This window comes from Camellia sinensis, chromosome 2 (genome assembly GCF_055761805.1).
Source record: "Camellia sinensis isolate YWXY chromosome 2, ASM5576180v1, whole genome shotgun sequence".
Lineage (NCBI taxonomy): Eukaryota > Viridiplantae > Streptophyta > Magnoliopsida > Ericales > Theaceae > Camellia > Camellia sinensis.
The window spans coordinates 84,081,951-84,106,896 of record NC_138962.1 but is presented as its reverse complement, the minus strand read 5'-3'; the positions used below and the strand labels follow the sequence as shown (position 1 = coordinate 84,106,896).

Below are 24,946 nucleotides of genomic sequence, written 5' to 3'. Positions count from 1 at the left end.
ACTAATTGTGATGGTGGTCCGCTTCCACACCAAATACTTTCTCCAACTTATCCCCTCACTGCACCAGCACACATTTGGGCTTTCTCTCTGGTAGTTGTAAATGGTGGAGAGGGTTTGAGCAGTGGCAATTTCCATCTCCAATGGCCTCTTCTTCATGTTCAAGCTTCTACTGTTGCTACTCTGCCTCAATCCCCAAATTGCCCTCCTCATCTTGCTTTTCCTTCCCTTCTTATCCTTTCAATCTTTCTGGGTCCAATGGAATTTCACTCCATAGAGCTCTGTCTAACTCAAGAATTTTTGCTAAGTTTGAGAAGTTCCAAGATGAAACTCCCCAAGACAGTCTTGAGGAACCCATCACATCATCATCATCATCAGCTTCTCTTGAGTCAGAACAACAAACAATTCAAGCAGAAGAAGAAGATGACAGGTGGGTTTATAATATATATACACACACACAAGCATGTATTTGATCATCTTTTTTGAGTATTTGTCTTTCCTCTGCTGAGTTGATTGATCAAATTTTGGTTATGAATAATGATGTATTCGTTGTAGTGAAATTGGATCATTTCATTGTGTTATAGTCATAAATTAGTGACCAGCTTTATATGAAGAGTTTTTTCTGAACCATTTGTTGTGCAAGATCGTGGTTTCAATCACGCAATAAACACAATAACTGAAAGAACAAGATATATGTGGTTCTGCGGGATGCCTAGGTCCCTGGCGGAGAAAGATCAAAATCCATTATACGCAATAAGGATTACAAGAACAACTCCGCAACTCTATTTTTCTGCAACACTGTAACACCCTACCTGCAAATAACAATATATACCACTCGGCTCTGTGAGTGTCCTTTAAGTACATGACAACTCATAGCACTATAAAATATCAATGTTTTGTCTCAATGTTATAATTTCGTCTAGACTAATTAAGCGCCTCATTGTGATAACACATAAGTAATACTTGTTATTTTTAGGAGCTGTTTTGGTCAATTATTAGCTAATTTGATAAAATTAGGCACGAGCTATGTTACTCAGTAATAAGCGGGCACAATATGGTTTGTGAGAGAAGAAATATAAGAATAATATATATATTTTTTTGTAACTTTGAATATTGTAGAAACTATGCGTAAAGTAGTAAAATTGGTAGCTCCATCATATTAGTACATAATATGCTCCAAAAGTTTATTATTTTGTGCTATTTGCTGGTTGGTCTCGCTCACATGTGATTAGCTAATGTCACTAAATTGTAGCTTATCAACTATCAAATATCATGTGCAAATAAAAGATTAATATTAAATATCTGATTCTTTCGTAAAGTAAGATGATAGTACACTGAAAAGGATAGTGGATGGGTCCTATATTTCTGTTTGGTCTCCATGCTCTGAGGATGAATTTGCATTCATTACTTGACAATATTATGATTTGCCAAGCATGTGGATGATGGGTTTTTGGTTGTCTTTATTTCTTTCTGTTTTTCTGAAGCATACTGCAGGTGATCTTTGGTTAATTGCTTTAATAGAAGTGCCCCAATTTCTTGTTTGGCAAAGATGCTTTGCTGTTATTAGGATATGCTATGTTGCAATGGCATTCACCAATGCAACTCAATTTCACAACTCAAGAAGAAAGGGAATGTTGATAGTGGAATCGTGCTGCACGAGTGTTCTCTCACCTTTTCATTTAATTAAATCTTTAGATTTCAACCCGAATTTCAATAGAGTCCTCCCATTACCCTATTGTTTAAAATTTGAATGAAAGTTGAAACATGAAGAACCAAAGTGGAATTTGAGTGAAAAGTGTATTTTTTTTCATAATTTGTTTCCTTTAATACCCTTAAAATGTGCTCACGTGAATAATTTTTGTCCATTTTGTTAACAGTGACGAGAGGACTACATTGAAATAAGGGGTGAAATTTGACGACTTAATTGTTGTAATTAAAAAAATAACGCCCAATTAATATACATTAATGTGTGTTTGGTAGGGGAAAGATTAAGTACACACCTAACCTTTGGCATAATACACAAAGTGGTGGTCCCAAGATTTGTAATTAGAAGACAAGAAATTCTAACCCAAACAATTAAGTATAAAGTAGGTCATGTTAAAGCAAAATATAGCCATGGTAATATTCATCAACTTGCATATCAAATATTGGCACTATAATTTTTAATTTTTATTTATTGCCACATCTTGCATGAATCCTATGATTTCTAAAATTAAATCCAACTTGTGTGATTTTGCACTCAATGGGGCCTTTAAAAAACTAAAAATTATTAGAACCAATAGACTGTGATCCAATTGTAACCTGATATAAGCTGGTTTTTAACATGTATTTAGAAGACTTTTCTATGGGCTACAAGCCTATGGAGCTGTTTGGGAAGTGGGATTTTAGCCCAATTTAGGCTAAAATTCACAAAAAGACAAAATAGGCTAAAATAGTTAATAAGACAAAATGTCACATCAAATCCATAATCATTTCACTTTTTCTCTCACAAACATCACATCCAACTACAAAAAAATCCAATCATCTTCTCAAACACAAAAATTTTAGCCTACTAAAATAGCCAAAAACTAAAATTGCAACTTCCCAAACACCCACATAAGTATGTGACAATTATTTTTGCTTCCTTTTTTTTATTATTTATAATAAATTAGATAGGTGATTATTTATCAAAAAAATATATTTCAGATAGGTGATGGGATTTGAACCCTTGCTTGTGCTCTCTCCATAGTGGCCCCAAAATGCCAAAGGGGACATTGAGAAAAATTAAAGGTAGTAAGAACTAATAAGTAAACGATTGTACAGGTAGTATTCTTAAGATTTTAAATTGTGTGTAACAGGAAAGATTATATTGTTAGAGAGTTTGAGCTTTTGAATACATAAATAGTAGGAAGATTCTACTGGGGCCACTGCTTTGTGCAGTAGTAAAAGCCTAGGCTATCAAGTGTTAGCATGTAGGTTTGGGTATTCAGGCAGCAATACAGTCATCTTTTCTTTTCTTCTTTTACTTTTTCTTTTTTTCATTTTTTTTCTGAGTCCGGAAGAATGTTTCGTAATTGCTCTTTAGCACTCACAGTTTGTTGGGAGCTCAAAGCTAGAGAAATACTTTGATTGTAAATTTTTTTTTTTTTTTTTTTGAATTTCTTTCATTCTTTATAGCCTATGCATTAGCTGAATTATGAGGCTGTAAGTGGAGTGGCATTTGCATTTGCATTTGCAGACGCTACTGTTGTTTTTATGTTCTCTCTCTCTCTCTCTAAATATATATCTATATATATTGAAGCAGTGGAAGGAATATTTTTACTTATTTGAATGTTATGTTTCAGCTGCTTGCCATCTGATTTGGAGGGTGCAGTCCGACAGTCAAGTCAAGCAAGTGCCACTTTTGTGTCTTCAGGAGGAATGAGAGCTATAGTATGTGATCTTTAAAACTCAACCTCATACTTTTCTGAATTCTTTTGGAGTTAAATGATGATCATTTTAGCTTCTTGATTTTACTTTATATTATAACCAAACTCATTTCAAGTTGTTTGTCGTTCTCAATGTATGTACATGTGAGACCACCTTGTTGAGTATGAACTGAAATGCTAACAACATTCATGTTTAGTGTCTTGCTAAAATTTTTCCAATCTGATTCTGTTTGTTCACTGGGCTAATCAATGTAAAATGATATTCTATCTTAAATGAGCCATTTGTACTTAATATCTATGTAAAAGAGGTAGCAAGTGCTATTGGAACATCAAAACTCTTGGCATGAGCCATGATTAATAGTAAGCTAGATTCAATCAAATAGCCTTTATTAAACATAGAACTGTCCTGATCAACAAGTGTGACATATTTCCTAGTTTTATTTTACATGGGACTTCTAGAACAATTATGAATTTTTTTATGAAGAAATTAAAAACTCACATTCAATTTGGTTTATTAACTTTCACATGAATTCTTGCTTTTCCCCTCAGGTTGAGCTCTTAATTCCGCAGTTGCAGTTTCTTGACGATGAAGGTGCCCAAGGTGAGCTCTGGGAGCTGTCAAGAATTTTCATAGATACACTTATTGAAGAAACAGGATGTGAGGTTAGTTTTAATGTAACACTTTAAGTAAGGTTACAGATGACCAAGCTGTCTGGTGTCATGGTGAGGTGATCACCTTATGGTGGACAATTATCGTCTCTCAATAAAAAGTGAAAGGAAAAATATGGCTTGATGTAAGGCTGATCATTGAAGTCAGTATTCTTCAATTCATACAAAATACAGATATAAAACCTAAATTTGTTATATTCATGAAAACGGTCTTTCCCATTTTTTCAACTTTCATCTATCTGAAGAGTTTATTAATGGTGGTGGTGAAAGTCGTATGACTTCTTTGGAATTTTTTTTTTCTTTTTTTGATTATAGCTTTTTATGCCTAACCTAAGCAATTAATAAGAACTGATAAATATTTTTATACAACTTTATTTCCTAAATTGTATGAATTTCAATTTTAGAGAGTTAAAGCAATATTTCCAGATGCTGGTGCTGCTGCCCTTCTAAAATATCGGTGGCAAGATGCTGCTTTTAGCTTCTCCAGGTAAACTTCACCATACACCTGGAAATTCTTCTGTAAATATAATAGGGGGACCATTTGCTTGTTTTGATGAAAAGTATTTGCTTATTTTGAAGATAAGTATATCCTTAAATATGCTCCAATTAATTAATTGATCCATGTGGGGGTCCGGTAAATTTTTCTCTTCAATGTCCCATTAGATAACTGTAAGAGATTATCAAGGTCTTTATTCTGTATTTAAGTTTAGATCTTCTTACTATTGCCTAATTCTTCTGTGGCATTTTTATCCAGTTTAAGTGACCGGAAGCCTGTAAGCAGTGAAGACGAAATTGTTGTTATGGTTGTTCCTGATTATCAGATGTTGGAATATGTACAGCGAATCACATCTGAACTCTCAGATGATCCGGTACCGACTTAATTTCATCATCCGTTATTAGAAGCATGCCCTTTGTTCGTGCATTTTTGTTCTTGATTTATTTTTATTATTGAAACCGTGATAATCAATGTAAAGATGAAATATATTTTGCAACTTATTGAAAAAAAAATGATGAAATATATTTTAGCTTAAAAAATCTAAAGAAATTTCAAGCTCATTTCTCTAACCAAATTTATGTGGTATAGTTGGAAATCATTTATTAGACAAGATTTTCAAACTGTTTTCTGGATCTGCAGATCATGTTTCCTGGCTTCCACTGGAAGCTTCTAAGTCTCATCTATTTTATCTTGTTGCTCTCGGGCACAGTTAAATGCATTAGAGATTTGGGGTCACAAATGGTTTTTTCTTGTCAGTAAATACTTTTCATGAGTTTTGAACCTTCATTGTACAATGCATTTTAAAGCCACGAGGGCCTAGCTAGTGGGCAATATAATGCTATGTGGGTTTGGTTACAAAAAGTATAATAGTGGGACCTACCTTGTGGTGCATGGGCCATATTGGTGAGAGCCACCTCTCAAATCCCATGAGTGGGAGCGAACTATTGTGCAGAGCTAAGTGCTAAATCATGCACCAAACGAGGACAGGTGGTTTTGAGAAAGGGTAACTGTAACATCTTGTCCCACAATTGTCAGGCTGGAAAAGTTTCTAGGCTAAATAAATGAGTTTATATTTCTTCCTAGTAACAAGGCATTTTAAAGCTAGGAGGGCCTAGCCCATAGCAAACAAAATGGTTATGGCTTCAAATGGGGATGTTACATGTTAAAATCCACCTACTCTCCACCACCTACTTCTCCCACTTAAACCTACTCCACTAAACTTAACCCACTACACCACTACCACCTCACCTACTCCACTAAACCTAACCCACTACACCACTACCACCTCACCTACTCCACTAAACCTAACCCACTACACCACTACCACCTCCACTTCACCTACTCCTTACCTACTACACACTCACCCTCTTCTATATATAGGAATCATGAATCATTGTAATTGATATCAATATAAATCAATCAATAATAACATCAATATATACATAATTGATTCTCTCCCCTTCTCTATACAGTTATTCTAACATGGTATCAGAGCGGGTTTAGAACCTAGTATTCTTGCTTCACCGGCGGGCGGCAACCTCACCTTAGCCGCCCGCCGGACCTCAACCTATTCCGCTGTCATCTCTATCAATACATATAGCTTCCAGTTCGCCACCAGAGGCGACTTCTCTACATACAAAGATCAACACAGTCATAACACCACCAGCGGTTTCCAAACCAAGGGAAAGTGGGGTAACATCCAACAACAAGAGGTCCTGAACCTTCTCATTACCCTCCCCACTCAAGATAGCAGCTTGGACAGAAGCACCATAAGCAACAGCCTCGTCAGGGTTGATGCTCTTGCAGAGCTCCTTCCCATTGAAGTCCTGCAATAGCTGCTGGACCTTGGGAATCCTGGTAGATCCACCAACAAGAACAACATCGTGAACAGTGCTCTTGTCCATCTTAGCATCTCTCAAACACTTCTCAACTGGTTCCATACACTTTCTGAAGAGATCCATGTTGAGCTCCTCAAATCTGGCACGGGTAATGGGGGAGTAAAAGTCAACACCCTCATAAAGGGAATCGATTTCAATGGTGGTCTGGGCAGTGGATGAGAGAGTCCTCTTCGCTCTTTCACAGGCAGTTCTCAATCTCCTGAGAGCTCTGGGGTTACCGCTGATATCCTTCTTGTTCTTCCTCTTGAACTCCTGGACAAAGTGGTTAACCATTCTATTGTCAAAATCTTCACCTCCGAGATGGGTATCTCCAGCAGTGGCCTTCACCTCAAAGATACCTTCTTCAATGGTAAGAAGGGACACATCAAAAGTACCACCACCAAGATCAAAGATCAAGACATTCTTTTCCCCGTATGAACACAATCCCTACCCACCAGGAAAGAGAGACGGATATATTCTATAAACTTTTCCACTCACTCTTTTTCAGCTTTTTCTCTTCAGGAAAGAGAGAAATATATTTTTTAAACTTTTCCATTCTAAAATATTCTCCACCCAACACCATCATCACATTTTCCACCGCCCAAACATTCTTTATCTTATATATATATATATATTTTTTTTTTTCTTGTTCTTCTTTCCACCGCCCAACTTTTTATCTTTTATTACAAAAAAAAAAAAAAACCTTCTATTCATTCCATCTCATTTTTCTGCTCAGTCTTGTACCTTCAAGCCATTCGGATTTGCACAATAAACTCATTTTATTCATATCGGGACTTCGCCCTGATCATAATTTTACACAAAAAAAAAAAAAAAAAAAAAAACCAAACAAACAAACACACAAAAACAAAACAACCACATCCACAAGCAGGATTTTCCCTTCTCTACTCTGCCGCTGGTCTCTTCTTCTTACCTCCGTCCTGGGCGGCCCTTGACGGTGCTGCCTCCGTGTTTCTCACACCGCCGAGCCCGTTCACTCCCCTTTGCTCCTCCACCGCAGCATCTGGCGGACCTCCGAATCGGAACATAATGGTGGCCTTCCGCTTCAGCTCCTTATTTTCCGCCTTTAGCATACTTATCTCTGCTCGCGCATCCTGATACATGCGTTGGAGCAGAGCCAGCTGGGCGTTTAACTGCTGCACCTCATTTGTCCTACTCTGCAGCCGGTGCGACAGGTTTGTGACCGCCGTCATGGTCTCCACACATGGCTTCAAAGTATACTGATTGGCCTCAATATCAGTTTGCACCGCCATTTTTTGCTCCACCGACCGCATCGGAAAGTTCAACGGAGCAAACACAGAGGTGTTTGGTTGAGGTTCACTGGCCACCGCACCAGTTCTCTCTCTTGTTGACTCATTGAGGTCGGGAAAGAGAGTGAGCAGCCCACGGGAAGACGAAGCCATTTTCTGGGCAACAGAGTGTTACAGCGTATTACAGAGTTTCTCTCTCAACAAAGGAAGAATTTTTCAGAGGTTTCTCTCAGTTTTTTCTGTCTCAGCTTCTGCCTCAGCCTCAGCCTCCGTCTTGGTTAAATAGCCGAGGCAGCCACGCGTATCGCGCGCCACTTGACGCCAGACGACAAACGGGCGCGCCAGCCAAGGCCCTCACGTGCCTCGCCATCATATCTGGCACGCCTTTTTATGGATTGGGCACGCCTTTTTATGGCATGCCTTTTGAAAGATTGGGCATACCTTTTGAGGGTGCGACTTTTTAAGGGTCCGACAAGACTCTGTAAACTGTCCCGACATTGATTCCGGTTAGCTCCTTTATGGGTCCGACAAGACTCTGTAAACTGTCCCGACATTGATTCCGGTTAGTTTCTACAAGGGTCCAGCAAGACTCTGTAAACTGTCACAACAACTGTCACAACATTGTCTGCTACAACGGTCCGACATGACCCCATGAACTGTCTTCTACATCGGTCTGACACCGCCATCCAGTGTCCTCTACACCGTTATGACACCACCATACAGTGTCCTCTATATGGTTATGACACCCCCATACAGTGTCCTCTACAACGTTATGACACCACCATCCAGTGTCTTCACCAATGGTCTGACACGACCACACAGTGTCTCTTATCCTCTTTTATTTTTATGTATTTTCTTGTTTTGTTACTCTCTCCAAACTCAAGTTGGTTAGTTAGTTCCTATCCCCCTTGAGTTTGTGGGGGGCTGTTAAAATCCACCTACTCTCCACCACCTACTTCACCCACTTAAACCTACTCCACTAAACCTAACCCACTACACCACTACCACCTCACCTACTCCACTAAACCTAACCCACTACACCACTACCACCTCCACTTCACCTACTCCTTACCTACTACACACTCACCCTCTTCTATATATAGGAATCATGAATCATTGTAATTGATATCAATATAAATCAATCAATAATGTAGAAAATTTAATGTATAAAGAGAAATAGAGAATTGTATTATTGATTGATAGATTTATTGAATGTTACAATGATTCCTATATATAGAAGAGTAGGTGGTAGTAGGTGGTAGGTGGAGTAGGTGAAGTGGAGGTGGTAGTGGTGTAGTGGGTTAGGTTTAGTGGAGTAGGTGAGGTGGTAGTGGTGTAGTGGGTTAGGTTTAGTGGAGTAGGTGAGGTGGTAGTGGTGTAGTGGGTGGATTTTAACAGCCCCCCGCAAACTCAAGGGGGATAGGAACTAACCAACTTGAGTTTGGAGAGAGTTACAAAACAAGAAAATACATAAAAATAAAAGAGGATAGGTGACACTGTATGGTCGTGTCAGACCATTGGTGAAGACACTGGATGGTGGTGTCATAACGTTGTAGAGGACACTGTATGGGGGTGTCATAACGGTGTAGAAGACACTGGATGGCGGTGTCAGACCGATGTAGAAGACAGTTTATGGGGTCATGTCGGACCGTTGTAGCTTACAATGTTGTGACAGTTTACGAAGTCTTGCTGGACCCTTGTAGAAACTAACCGGAATCAATGTCGGGACAGTTTACAGAGTCTTGTCGGACCCATAAATGAGCTGACCGGAATCAATGTCGGGACAGTTTACAGAGTCTTGTCGGACCCATAAAGGAGCTAACCGGAATCAATGTCGGGACAGTTTACAGAGTCTTGTCGGACCCTTGTAGAAACTAACCGGAATCAATGTCGGGACAGTTTACAGAGTCTTGTCGGACCCTTGAAGGAGCTAACCGGAATCAATGTCGGGACAGTTTACAAAGTCTTGTCGGACCCATGTAGAAGACAGTTTATGGGGTCATGTCGGACCGATGTAGAAGACACTGTATGAGTGTGTATATAGGCTGCCCAAAAGATATACATGTAGATATATATATTGAGCCCTCAAAAGTCGCGCCCTCAAAAGGCGCGCCCACTTTATCAAAAGATGTGCCCGACAGAAATCATCGAGCGGCGAGCCATCAAAAGGCGCGCCAGACACGCGGCGATGCACGTGACCGACAGAACGCGTGTCGGCCTCTTCGTCAGGGTCTTTATAAACCGAAGCGGAGGCTGAGGCTTGGAAGCAGAGACAAAAATCTGCTAGAAAAACTCTGAAAAACTCTTCGTTTTCTGAGAGAGATTTCTGAGAGAGATACTCTGTAACACTCTGTTTTCTGAGAGAGATTTCTGAGAGAGATACTCTGTAACACTCTGTTGTCTGAGAGAGATTTCTGAGAGAGATACTCTGTAACACTCTGTTTTCTGAGAGAGATTTCTGAGAGAGACACTCTGTAACACTCTGTTGTCCAGAAAATGGCTTCGTCTTCCCGTGGTCTGCTCACTCTCTTTCCAGACCTTAACGAGTCAACAAGAGAGATAACTGGTGCGGGGGCCAGTGAACCTCAACCAAGCGCCCCAGGGTTTGCTCCGTTGAACTTTCCTATGCGGTCTGTGGAGCAAAAAATGGCAGTGCAAACTGACATTGAAGCCAATCAGTATACTTTGAAGTCCTGTGTGGAGACGATGACGGCAGTCACAAACTTGTCGCACCGGCTGCAGAGTAGGACAAATGAGGTGCAGCATTTAAACGGCCAATTGGCTCTGCTCCAGCGCATGTATAAGGATGCGCGAGCAGAGATAAGTGTGCTGAAGGCGGAAAACAAGGAGCTGAAGCGGAAGGCTACCGTGATGTTCCGATTTGGAGGTCCACCATATGCTGTAGTGGAGGAGCAGGGTGGAGTGAACGTGCTCGGTGGAGTGGGTAGTATGGAGGCAGCGCCGGTAAGGGACACCCAAGAGAAAAGCAAGAAGAAGAGACCTGCAGTAGAGTAGAGAAGAAAAATCCCACTGTGGGTGCGGGTGTGTTGTGGTGGTTTGTTTGTTTATTGGTGTTTTTTTTTTTTTTTTTTTTTTTTTTTTTTTGTGTGTAAAATTGTGATCGGGGTTGATCTCTGAGATGAATAAAATATGATTTGGTGTGCAAAGCTATATGGTATGAAAGGAATTGGAAAAAGATTAAAAAGAATGTGAAAGAAAAATAAAGAAAAAATAATAAAAATATATTTGAAATCAAAAAATGAAAGATGGAGGAAATAAGGAAAGTGGTTTGGAGAAAATAAATAAAAATAAAAATAATGGAGTTGGAAATCAAACGGAGGAGAGATGAAGATTTTTTTTTTTTTAATATAATATAATAAAAAGATATATATATATATATATATATATATAGAATAAAGAAAGTGGGGAACAAGAGTGTAAAGAAAAGAAAAAGTATAGGTTGCATCGTGGGTCACATGGGTGAGTAAAAGAAAACAATAAAGAAATGAGCGGGTGCCCCCCATGTGCAAGGATAGTGCTGGCACTTCAATAGGTGGTACAGCCTGCTGAGCATCAGCTTTGACAGGAGCTGCCTTTGGACCTTTTCTCTAATAAATGCGTCAAACTGTTGTTGTTGGTGTTATCAAGAATGTGGAGAAGAGGAGGCTTGTCTGATGGCCTCTTGGGCTGTGTAATCATATCGAGGTTGGTGGACCTCTCAATCATGTTGTCACCCTCAAAACCAGAGATGGGGACAAAAGGAATTTTGTTAGGGTTGTAACCAACCTTCTTCAGATAGGAAGAGACTTCCTGCACAATTTCATCATACCTTGCTTTTGAGTACTTAGGAGTGGTAGCATCCATCTTGTTACAGCAGCAAATCATCTGCCTCACTCCAAGAGTAAAAGGAAGGAGAGCATGTTCACGGAAGAACTTGGGCTCCTTCTCAATCTCCTTGCCAGATCGACGATCAATCTCAGCAAACTTGACAGCAATGTGGGAGGTGTGGCAATCAAGAACTGGAGCATACCCATTACCAATCTGACCCGGGTGATTCATAATAATAACCTGGGAGGTGACATTTGCAGCTTCCTTGGCTGGATCGTCCTTTGAGTTGGATGCAACAAAACCACGCTTGAGATCCTTCACTGCAACATTGTAGATGAAGACGATCGAGACGGTGGTGTATGGGAGGACAACAGTGAGAGGAGAGGCAGTGGTGGTGGACTCGAAGAAATTTCAAGGTATGTGTAGAAAATTCTAGCAGATTAGGTTGAGGTCCGGCGGGCGGCCAAGGCGAGGTTGCCGCCCGCCGGTGAAGCGAAAAATACTAAGTGCTTAACCTTGCTCTGATACCATGTAGAAAATTTAATGTATAAAGAGAAATAGAGAATTGTATTATTGATTGATAGATTTATTGAATGTTACAATGATTCCTATATATAGAAGAGTAGGTGGTAGTAGGTGGTAGGTGGAGTAGGTGAAGTGGAGGTGGTAGTGGTGTAGTGGGTTAGGTTTAGTGGAGTAGGTGAGGTGGTAGTGGTGTAGTGGGTTAGGTTTAGTGGAGTAGGTGAGGTGGTAGTGGTGTAGTGGGTGGATTTTAACAAATAATAACATCAATATATACATAATTGATTCTCTCCCCTTCTCTATACAGTTATTCTAACATTACATACACCCATACTTGGTATGGATGCACATAGCATGGATTATTATAGAATCGTGATATGTGGGATTGGGTAAAGCGTGCATGCTTGGAAGTATAGTTCTTGTTATTGTGATTAGCCCATGTTTCATGATGACAATAACATTAAAAAACCCTAGATATGAGTACTCAAAATTTGGAATTTGATAGTGCTAAACATAACTTTGACCATTGTTTCATGGACATTGGATTTCAGGTTTTGGATTCCCAAAAAAGGTGCTTTGGTTATTGTCAAAATCAGGAACTAAGGGTCATATTTGTGGTTCCTTCATTTTTTTTGAGAATTTTTCTTTTTCAACTGAACCTGAGCCTGCAAACCACTGCCCTCTCCCCCATCTATGATGCAAGTGTATGCAAAAAAATAAAGTTGGTTAATTATATAGAAGAAAATTTGGTGTAATGAATCCAGATCTCTAGAGTGATTTTTCGTAGAGTGATCTTGAGTGATTTTTATATGGTTGAGATTTTTTTTAAAGTGATTATCAATACTGTTGTACCTTCAACTTAGTACTATTGTACCCTCGACTTTTGTAAATTAAATCTCATCCATTCAAAAAATCACTCTAAGATCACTCTACAAAAAATAATCTAGAGGATCCAGATTCCAAAATAACTGCCCAAATAATTAAAATCCGTAGGAGAAGTTCTGCAAACATGTTGGAAGCTTTGTATAAATTTTTGCTATGTTCTTGGTGTCTTGATTGTGAGTTATTTTCTAACCTTAAAGTTTACTTCTTATTACCGCCTATGATATTTTTCATTAGCATCCATTGAAAACTTTGATAAGATGATGAGTCACGTGCTTGTCATCCACAGTACTGTCTTTTTGATGTCTTCATTGCAGGACAAATTTTTTTCTGACAACATTTCCAAATTGCATTGTTAGCCAAGGCCCCTCATCATGTGGAATCCACGTCTTGTTAGTGAGGATGTTGGAGTAGGGTTCAATGTTCGGAAGTTACGGCGCTATTTTTTAAGGCAACTTTTCGTCATTTTCATTCAAGCGAAGTATTCAATTTTATTTCCTTTTTTTCTTTTATGAAACATTTTAAATTATTTTTTGAATCAATTTACTCAAAACATCTTACACCAACCATTTACGACATATTGAATAATTTCTAAAATTTTGATACAGTTAAATTACCTATAACCAAAACATGATCTTTGGGGATCTTTGAACTTGCAGTCACTTTCCATGACTGCAATGTTGAGAGTATTTTTCATCATATCCTTCGTGCATGGTCGACAGTCTTCTTGAACTGATTACACAATTCCGTGGTGTCACTAATGGTAAAACTTACGTTGTTTGTCATGCAGCACTTTCACAGTGGTTTACTCAATGAGACCTCTTCCATCTGGTGCTGTGTTTAGATGTTATCCTGGGTAAGGACTAACTTTTCAATCTTATTAAATTCCCGACACCTCTTTGATTTGATCCATTTGAGGCTGAATTCAGATCTGTTTGGGCCAATGTCTATCTATGCCATCCCCAAAGCAATATCAGCCAAACGCCAGCTGATCCTAAAATGTTTTTTTCTACTGTATCTGAATGATATGATTGATAGATATTCTCTAGAGATAATTTCCACACTGTTTGTTATTTGAGTCTATGATAGGAGTGTGTATCTATGTGTACATGTACATAATGTTGAATGTTATAAATGACTTTAGTAGCAGGAAACTCCTACTTGATTGACATTTCTTACTCAAGGATGCGATTCCACGCTTCCAAGTGAAAAACTTGCTCTCGTCATGGGAGAATTTCGCTCCCAACTAAGATAGAACCTCTCAAACATTCAAATCTCAAAGAAATAAAAGAAAAACAACTCAAACACATTATAATACTTTCTATGTTATTATTTTTTTCTGCTTAGTTGTAATATCTGTGTTGAAATATGAATAAATGTTATAAATTGATGTCAATTACAAATTATCTTTATTAAGTATAAATAAATATTATTTAAATAATAGTTAGAATATATTTATATATTTAGTATACAAAATATATACATTCTCTTATAGGCTGTCCCAATCTTAGAAAGTTACTCCCCCACCCTCGCTTTGTGCATTTAAGTAAATTACTCAACATCCTATTCACACTTTTCTGATGCTTTACTAGGTTATGGAAAGTGTTTTATGACGACCAGGACAGGCCAAACCGGTATCTACTTGCAAAAGAACAAATAAGCCGTCCTGTTGCAGAAGAACTCGAGGTTAGTTGCTTCCAAGAAAGTATTTCATCAGTTGGGTAATATTTCGAGTTTGTTGATTAAAACATAGCATCTATATTTTTCCTCTGGATTTGTTTTTGCAGATAATATATGGCGACATAGATGAGATGTCAGAGAAGGGCCCATCAATTTTTGATAGAGCAGCAGGCATCTTCTCTTCGATAAATCGATTCATGAAAGTCATCTCAAGATGAGTCATTTTCTTTACCAAAGCAAGTGATCGGTCATTGTATTGCAAGTCTATGAATTGAATCTAGTTCGGATACATCGGATCAGATTTTCATTGTCCTGCTACTGTTAAGTCTTGTTTGTAAATCTGTTAGCATTGTATAGCCAGTGTTTTTTGTGAAACATTATTCTCATTATACCATGCAAGTCATCGGTGTTTCTCGAGCTAAGATCTTTCTTAATTATCTTCTAAAAGGGCTAATAGATGCATGATCATCATGATGTACAAAACTTTCAGATCCAGCTTGAGAGAGAGAGGTAGAGAGGCACACATCTTTCAATTTCTGTTGGTTTTCAGTTCAGACAGAAGCACTCAAAACACACCCCTGAAAATGCTTACTGTTAGATTTGTTATGTTATTTTGTTTTATATTGAGATAATTATTGTCATTACAACATTAATATTTTAATATAAATGTGTGTTGAGTGAGGATTTGTCATTATGACCCAAAAACTTATTCTCTACATTATCTGTTCTCCTCTTCTCTCTTTCCTCATGAACCCTAATCTTATTTCCTTGAGGACTTTACACTTTAATTTGGTATTAGAGCGTTTTGATCTTACAATCATTTGTCTTGTTAAAGTCTGGAAATTTTCACACGGTGACGTGGATGTGCTGACATCATCTTCCATGCGATGATGTCAGCATGACGTCATCTCACTTGAATCTTCTAAAAGCCTAATAACCAAATGTTGTGCTAGTTAACAATTCATTTAACTGTTCACAGGGATGCATGCTTCATTAGTAAACAGAGAATAGCTACGAAATGAATTGCAATTAAAAGGATGACTTGGAGCCCAACAGGAAAACCTACCCATGATTGCGATTCTACAAGTAGATATTGGGTGCAACCAATGTTTTAAAAATCGGATCGGTGAGCAAATTGGAAAAAGGATCGGGTGAACGGATCACCGGTTCAACCGTCAGGTTGAATTGGAATCAAACCGTGACGTAATAAATATATCAAAATTATATGTAAATAAAAATATAAGTAATAAAATTCTAAATTAAAAATATTAAATTTTCCTAAATATTTCTCCTAATATCTTTTTTACTAAAAAATATAATAATATATTTTAAAATATTATTAATTTTAATTTTGGAAGAGGAAATCAAATATTCAATATTCTCTCCATATAATTTTAATTCAAATAATTTTATTGAAAGAAGAACAAAAATTTTAAAAGAATATCAAAATTTCAAGTCTTCTTCCAATAAATTTGATTGAATCCCAAATGATTTTCTTGAATGTTTTTGGAAGAATTTTTTTCTTATAAATAGATTACTTTCACAATAATTTCAAGCTCTTAATGGGACTCCTCACAAGAGGAGACTTTTGAAAGAGAGTTTCAAATTAAAATTTTCTTATATATATATATATATATATATAATAAGAAAGAAAGAAAAGAAAGAGAATAAAAAAAATAAATAGAAAATATCCCAAAAAAGTTCAAAATTTCACTTTGATTGACCCAGTGAACCATCTCCCGTTCGGCGGTTCAACCGCTGATTTTCCCGATTCTTTCTAAATAGGCCGGTTTTTTATTTCGAACAGTTTAGATGGTATATTCGGACTGAAACTCCAACCGATCGATAATTCAACCGGTCGAACCGGCCGGTTTGGTCCGATTTTCAAAACCATGGGTGCAATGATAAAAAATACTAATGCCACATGAAAAACTTTGAGGTTGGAAGGGTGGGAGCATTAAGTTCCACCCTACCTCATTTGGCCGCTCCTAGATAAGGTCAGTTCTAACCTACTTCATTTGGCCGGTCTTATTAGTTGATGATGCCATGTAGGATAATACCATTGTTACATCTAATATTTATTCCGATTCCACAAGTTAGCAGAGTAATCATCCATCAAATAGGCTATGACAATACAGAGTGGGATTTTTTTTATATTTCTTTCTCAAAAAATACATAGGAATCACTTCATCCATCAATATCTCAGAAGTAGTGATTACAAAATAAATTATTCATTTGTACAACCACTCATTGCAAAAATAAAGTAAAATAAAATAAGAATATAGTATTGATTGACACATTCAATTCCAGGACCTACTGGACTCCCACTGATATGTAAGATTGATAAAGAAGATTGGGAGGACCAAACAGAGGTTGTTAGGTGACCCTTTACTGTAAATTTCTCCTCACTGCTCCCTTCAATTTCATTTCACCAACATAACAATTGAAGCAGTATTTACCTCCCCAATTAGTTCTATGTATTATGTATGTTGATCATCATCAGCATTACTCAACACCACTTGGTTTTCAATCTTTCCCATAAAATGATAGTGTCGTTGCCTACAATGTTGAGTTCTCCGAGTGAAGGAAAGTTTTAAGCAGAATATGGCCTCACCACTCAAATGTCAGAACCAATCTACACGGTCGGTTGAAACCTTGGGCTGCTTTTTTGGCTTCTGGTAACGATTATTCTCGAATTTGGCTTTCACGATAAGCGAGTAAAGCAAGTCTGCTTCAGCTGAAGTGTCGTAAGGCATGTCCAAGATGCTACAAAATCAAAATACACAAAATTAAGAAATTAGGGTACTTATGAAGAGACATCGCAAAAGTAAGATGTTATACTGGTTAGTTTGCAAGGCAAAGAGAGATGTGATAGTCTATGCACATTAAAAACATTAGCACAAGTGGCAGGTGCTGCAGGTACCTTATGTTACATGAACACGGGTACGAAGCGTTAGGTTTGAGTACATATGAAGTGTCGAATTCATTTAATTCTCATGTCCAAGGACACCAGGACACGACTATATTTCATATTTCTTAAATGTTTCTTTTATTTTTTAAGGGGAAATAATGTTTACAAGCTAAAATATGACATTTTTTTGTACAAAATGGAATCTTATGCATAGTTATTTAGGAAACCCAATACTTGTACGTGTTGGGTGCATGTACAACTAGGCATACTGAACACATATTTCATACCCTCACCTAAGTGTCGAGTGTCCAGCATGAGTAATTCACAAATTTGGTAGAGTCCATGTAATGTAAGTCCTATTCTATTTTGACAATAGCTAATAAATTAAACTACAAATTTGAGAATGAATATCACGTGCCATCAAGCTTAGGTGTGGATGAAGTCAAGATTCATTGTTTCACAACTGTTCCAACATGTGAGTTGTTCCACTCCATTCTTTTCAATTAAGCTTTTCGTTTGATAGAAATTTCTGGCATTACTTCTTCTTAGGCAGTGTTTGGATCCAAATCCCTACCCCAATCCATGATCCAAACACACCCTTAGTGAGTTGAAAGACTCTCCAGAAATAGTGCAGTGTGTTATTACCTGTGTAGTAGCTCCTCTAGAACAACTCTCTGTGAAGGTGTCACATAATGAATGCAACTTCTTGGGCACTGACCAACTGCGAGTTGAACGTGGTAATCTTCACCATGTCCTGATTAAAATGCACAACACAACAGCTTTAAAATAAATAAATAAATAATACTACAGGACTAAACTTCTCTTTATAGTAGCATTTACATGTTGGAACTATCAAGAGAACACATATCAGAAGATATTAGAACTATTGTGAGAATTGTGTCATATTTGATGACCATCCATTGATTTTCAACTTCTCCCCTGCCTATTGTGTTATCATGTACAATCATAATAACAAAAAGAAACAAGAAGTGAACCTTGAGAAGTTGCATGTGCAGTTCCTGTTGAGGAAGCAAATCGGAAGGCGTGAGGTGCTCTTTCTACACATGAATATGGACACCCTGGAAATAATTTAAACAAGGGAAGGTCAGAATAGGAAACCAAGAATACAGACCAATTTGCAGGGCTTAGGAGATGAAACTCAACTCAACCAGCCTTGATCCCAATTTCACATATCATGTACAAGTATGTATTAAATCACAGTGACAGTTTCTTAATGCTTTTGAAGGATAAAGAAATAATTTACAGATACTTATTTGGTGGTTTTCCTTTCAGAAAGAGCACAGTAAATGCACTTCAATGAAATATCGGAGTTTGTTATTGCAAAATGATCAAATCTAAACAGGTTGAGTGAACATGATATATTTTTCTTACCTGGTAAAACAAGAACATACAATATGGAGTAGCCAATGAGTTTCAGGTATAACAGAAGAATTTAAGTGTTCTACTATGCACATGATTCAAGGATGTTCTACAATTATACTAGTATTACTCTACAATTTAATGATAACATAAATAATTACGAAGTCATGTGTACAATTATTATATTATTCCTGATGACCTTAATTTTGCAACTTTTTCAGTTCAATCTGATTACTGGGTAACAATTTAACCCAAGCAAGAGCTTCGTTTGTCACTATGAATGAACAGGAAACCTAATCACTGATACCAGTACTTTGCATTGCAAGAAACAGAACATTTTCTACTACAACCATGCCCTAGTTGGGGAAAGTATAACCTTACAAACAGATGCTGACTTAGGGGGTTTTCAGTTGTTTCTTAACCAGCATTTCATTACTTGGAATGCAAGTCAAAATGAGGAAAAGTTCATATCTATCTACATTGTACTACCCTTTAAATCAATTGATGCAAAACAGTTCAAGTAGTATGGTACCTTTGCCAACACAAAGAACCTCGTTAATAAAAATATCAAATGCTTCACATTCTGGTTCATCAAAGGGATCTAGGCATTCCCTAGAAATGCATCATTGACAGTTAGAATGGTAAACAAAATTATACATGACAAGCAAAATAAAGAAATAACAAAGCAGCAATCTATCAAAAAGCAAGGACCAAGATTATGGGTAATGAAACAAGTTAACTCATAGGCATAATAAACCATGAAAATGTCGACATTGAATATCATTTGCCCAATAATATGTTAAAAAATAGAACAAGGGATTGAAAAGTAGAGAAGAAAGCAAAAACATAACAATATAAGTAATAACTATGAAACATCCCTCAAATAAATAAAAACAAAAATCAAAGAAATATAGTACCAGCTTTTGTTAAAACCTATCACCTACTTCACCCACTTAAACCTACTCCACTAAACCTAACCCAATACACCACTACCACCTCACCTACTCCACTAAACCTAACCCACTACACCACTACCACCTCCACTTCACCTACTCCTTACCTACTACACACTCACCCTCTTCTATATATAGAAATCATGAATCATTGTAATAGCAACAACATTATATCAATCAATAATACATAAATTCTTACATGGTATCAGAGCAAGGTTAAGAAATTAATATTTTTCGCTTCACCGGCGGGCGGCAACCTCGCCTTGACCGCCCGCCGGACCTCAACCTATTCCGCTTGAATTTTCTACACATACCTTGATCACTCTGCATGTCCTTCCTCCTCCTGCTGCTGAATATTGGTTTGCAACTTTGCTCGGTCAGTTCAATTTACACAAGTTCCTATCCTCTGTCAAAGAGAATGGATTGATGCAACCCTCCAAATCTTCATGGCTGAAAAACCTTGGACCTCCGGATTGCCCACCTTTCCAACCTCAGGAAGCTCTCTCTCCGCCAGACCCTCTTCCACGACGCCGAACAACTCCTCGATCAACATCGTTGCCGGTATCGATCCCAACCAAGGCGACATCGCCGGGTACCTCCCGGAGGAGCTCGGACTCCTCACAGATCTCGCATTGTTTCACATCAACTCGAATCGATTCTGCGGCACAGGCCCTCACACGATCAAGAACTTGAAGCTTCTCTTCAAGCTCGATCTCAGCAACAACAGGTGCGCCACCAGCACCACCGGCGTCTTCCAAATCAACATGGGACTTGTCTACAGTTTCCATTTGCAAGACCCAGAGACAGATTCCTCCTGTAAAGGCAATGCGACACTGAGATCATTAATTCCCCCACAAAATATGGACGGTTTTCCAACTTGAATCAACCGTCTTCGGCGATTTCAAGCTCAATGGACATGAAAATGCAGGCTTTGGATCTCTTCACTTCTGGTAGATTTTCAGGGTGTTTACATCAGGTTTCTCATGATAATCTTGGACTTTACAAAGACAGCCTTTCTTATGGTGTTGGTCATATGCATCAACAATCAAGCCACAACAGGCAGACGGTGGAATCTCTTTTTCCCAGTCTCTCTCACTTTACACCCAGCCTTACCATACTCCACTCATTCTCTCTCAGTGGTCTACCTTTTTATTTAATTATTATTATTATTATTATTATTATTATTATTATTATTATTATTATTATATCAAATAATCCATACACTCATGTTTCCCACTGATAGTGTCCACTTTTGAACCCATCCCCACTTCTTTATTTCTTTTTAATCAAATTTCTTTTTATTATTATTATTATTATTATTCTTATTTAAAAAAAAAAAAAAAACCAAACACCATTGCAAACAATTTACAAATTTGCACACCAACTCATTTTATTCATGTCGGGTCTCACCCCGATCACCATGTTTCCACATACAAAAACACAAAAAAAAAAAAAACACAAAAAAAATAAAATAAAAGAAAATACAAACAAACACCCACATTCACAGGTGGGATTTTTCTTCTCTATTCTGCCGCCGGTCTTTTCTTCTTGCCTCCGTCTTGGGCGGCCCTTGCCGGTGTTGCCTCCGTGTTTCCCACTCCACTGGGCATGATCACTACTCCCTGCTCCTCCACTGCAGCATATGGCGGCCCTCCAAATCGGAACATAAAACTGGCCTTCCGCTTCAGCTCCTTGTTTTCCGCCTTTAGCACACTTATCTCTGCTCGCGCATCCTTATACATGCGTTGGAGCAGAGCCAGTTGGGCGTTTAACTGCTGCACCTCATTTGTCCTACTCTGCAGCCGGTTCGACAAATTTGTAACCGCAGTCATGGTTTCCACACATGACTTCAAGGTATACTGATTGGCCTCCACATCCGACTGCACCGCCATTTTTTGCTCCACCGACCGCATCGGAAAGTTCAATGGAGCAAACACAGAGGTGTTTGGTTGAGGTTCACTGGCCACCGCACCAGTTCTCTCTCTTGTTGACTCATTGAGGTCGGGAAAGAGAGTGAGCAGCCCACGGGAAGACGAAGCCATTTTCTGGGCAACAGAGTGTTACAGCGTATTACAGAATTTCTCTCTCAGCAAAGGAAGAATTTTTCAGAGGTTTCTCTCAGTTTTTCTGTCTCAGCTTCTGCCTCAGCCTCAGCCTCAGCCTCCGTCTTAGTTAAATAGCCGAGGCAGCCACGCGTATCGCGCGCCACTTGACGCCAGACGACAAACGGGCGCGCCAGCCAAGGCACTCACGTGCCTCGCCATCATGTCCGGCACACCTTTTTATGACTTGGGCTCGCCTTTTGATGGCACGCCTTTTTATGGATTGGGCACGCCTTTTGATGGCACGCCTTTTGATAGATTGGACACACCTTTTGAGGGTGCGACTTTTTAGGGGTCCGACAAGACTCTGTAAACTGTCCCGACATTGATTCCGGTTAGTTTCTACAGGGGTCCGACAAGACTCTGTAAACTGTCCCGACATTGATTCCGGTTAGTTTCTACAAGGGTCCGACAAGACTCTGTAAACTGTCCCGACATTGATTCCGGTTAGCTCCTTCAAGGGTCCGACAAGACTCTGTAAACTGTCCCGACATTGATTCCGGTTAGCTCCTTCATGGGTCCGACAAGACTCTGTAAACTGTCCCGACATTGATTCCGGTTAGTTTCTACAAGGGTCCAGCAAGACTCCGTAAATTGTCACAACAATTGTCACAACATTATCTGCTACAACGGTCCGACATGACCCCATAAACTGTCTTCTACATCGGTCTGACACCGCCATACAGTGTCCTCTACAACGTTATGACACCCCCATACAGTGTCCTCTACAACGTTATGACACCACCATCCAGTGTCTTCACCAATGGTCTGACACGACCATACAGTGTCACCTATCCTCTTTTATTTTTATGTATTTTCTTGTTTTGTAACTCTCTCCAAACTCAAGTTGGTTAGTTCCTATCCCCCTTGAGTTTGCGGGGGCTGTTAAAACCTATCACCTACTTCACCCACTTAAACCTACTCCACTAAACCTAACCCACTACACCACTACCACCTCACCTACTCCACTAAACCTAACCCACTACACCACTACCACCTCCACTTCACCTACTCCTTACCTACTACACACTCACCCTCTTCTATATATAGAAATCATGAATCATTGTAATAGCAACAACATTATATCAATCAATAATACATAAATTCTTACAGCTTTACCTCTCAATGATCTCTGTTTTGGTGTATTTGGACAAGATCTGCACAAATTATCACCACAATATTCACTAACTCTTATCAATAGCGACATGTTCAGAATTAGGAACAATTTGGTGTCATGGAATGGAAATTTGGGAGAACTTTGACAATATGAAAAAAATAAAAATAAAAAATAAAATAAAAATAAATGAAGGCATAAAAAACAAAAACAAAGAAGCCAACCAAAAATGGCAATGGAAGCTATAGGATTGGAAACAATTAAGAAAAAATAGTACAAGTTGCACCATGCATAACATTCTTATGATTGATAACAGTTATAACCTGTCATAAAATTCTTAAAATTTCTAGAACCTGATTATATTTTACTAGCATGTAAAAAAGCAGTATTTTGCAGTTTGCCCAAGATGAGATGTTATGGAGGAAAGCTACATAATTTGCATCCATAGTTTACTATACATGACTTCTTTAGCTTTGGATTTTGCTCAGTTAGTATGAAAATGGGGCTTGTCTTTTTTATCTTTTCTGCATCTTTATTGAAACTTTTTCCACTTTATCCCAACCCAACTAACGAATGACTTTCGTTCTTTCTTCATTTTTTTTTCCATCAAATAAAATCCAACAAGGGGGATTAACAGAGAAAATAAATAAACTGGTCTAGGATCGCGTAAATTTAGTACCTGATAGGCCTGAATTACATGCCGAATCATTGTATCTGAAAGCTCCCCATCTTTTCTTACATCAGGATGATACTGCTTCACCTACACTAGTCAACAAGATATTTAAATAAGTAAAAAATATGCATATATAAATCATAATTTGTTCTGTCATTTATTAAATTCCACTTTCATAGTCTGTTTGAAAATTTCTCTCGCATCTTGTTTGGTGAGACTAAATAAGAGAGAATAAAAAAATTGTCTTAGGTTGTTTACCAAGATAATCTTTACAAATATCATTTCTCTTTATTTTTCTTTTGTACTAAGATAAACAGTATTGGTATTATAAAACAAAGTTAACATTACGTTAATTTCTTTTTCTCTTAAAATTTCTTCATTTCTGGAGAGATTCAAAAAGTGACTTTTTAACTATTTCTTTCCATCCATTTCATCCTATTTAGTAATCCAAACAAGTTATTATAGCAAAGAGATTTTAATTTCTTTTCACTTCAAATCACCCAATCGAAACTGACTGTAACTTTTCAATCTACCAAAAACCCACTTCATATATTGTAAGTATTACCCCAAATCAACCAAAAAAAGAGCAAAATTAAAAGAAAAAACCAAAAAAAAAAAAAGGGTATACAATCCTTGAATTGGTATCATGAGAAGGAAAGTGTACCTTGGTTCGAAAAGCAGCTTTGAGCTCGGCAGGAGAGCAGTTGGGGACGACACCGAGGACTTCGTAAGCAGAAGAAGTAGAGAGAATATCATCCCCAATTCTCTCACTTGTACAATTCAGTGTGAACAGAGACTTTGAAGGAGGTGGGAAAGTATGAAGTGGGTTCTTCTTGTGGGTCAAGGGGCCAATACGCCATGGAAAGAAACAGGAGGTGGAGGGGAAATTGTGACCGTTGTGATTCGTAACGGTTTGTGCGAAGAGGGAAAGAGGGTTTGGAACAGGTTTACTGTGTGGAGGAGACAAACGGTCCATCTCTCCCTACAACTCTCTCTGTTTCTGCTTCTTACATTTGCACTTGTCTGTTGATTTAGGTCTACATTCTGAAAAATTATTGGTTGATCGTGCGGCACGACATGATCAAAACTCAGGCGAATTACAAACTCACATACTTACATGTCTCTTTATCCTCTCCAATCACAATACATACAGAATGCGTGACATTATCCCTGCACCAATTAAAAAC

The 24,946-nt window shown here is 38.1% G+C and overlaps 2 protein-coding genes and 1 pseudogene across 3 annotated transcripts; 1 reads left to right on the top strand and 2 right to left on the bottom strand.

Moving 5' to 3' along the window:
- LOC114310714 (DUF1995 domain protein, putative (DUF1995)) lies at nt 1–15,048 on the top strand. Its single transcript, XM_028256801.2, has 9 exons — nt 1–427; nt 3,321–3,408; nt 3,954–4,067; nt 4,478–4,560; nt 4,828–4,942; nt 13,306–13,397; nt 13,737–13,802; nt 14,539–14,632; nt 14,734–15,048. Exons 1-9 carry the CDS (start codon nt 141–143, stop codon nt 14,842–14,844), a joined length of 1,050 nt encoding a protein of 349 aa, XP_028112602.2. The 5' UTR covers nt 1–140; the 3' UTR covers nt 14,845–15,048.
- Nucleotides 6,117–7,142, bottom strand: LOC145820163 (heat shock cognate 70 kDa protein 2 pseudogene; annotated as a pseudogene). Its single transcript, XR_014361218.1, has one exon. The product of XR_014361218.1 is annotated as a heat shock cognate 70 kDa protein 2 pseudogene (transcript).
- Nucleotides 15,049–16,748: 1,700 nt separating the features above from the next.
- On the bottom strand, nt 16,749–24,946 carry LOC114310725 (uncharacterized). The gene is made up of 7 exons (XM_082914979.1): nt 24,424–24,946; nt 23,766–23,846; nt 23,092–23,129; nt 19,450–19,529; nt 18,533–18,616; nt 18,183–18,291; nt 16,749–17,392 (listed from the first exon to the last, which is right to left on the bottom strand). Exons 1-7 carry the CDS (start codon nt 24,733–24,735, stop codon nt 17,251–17,253), a joined length of 846 nt encoding a protein of 281 aa, XP_082771105.1. The 5' UTR covers nt 24,736–24,946; the 3' UTR covers nt 16,749–17,250.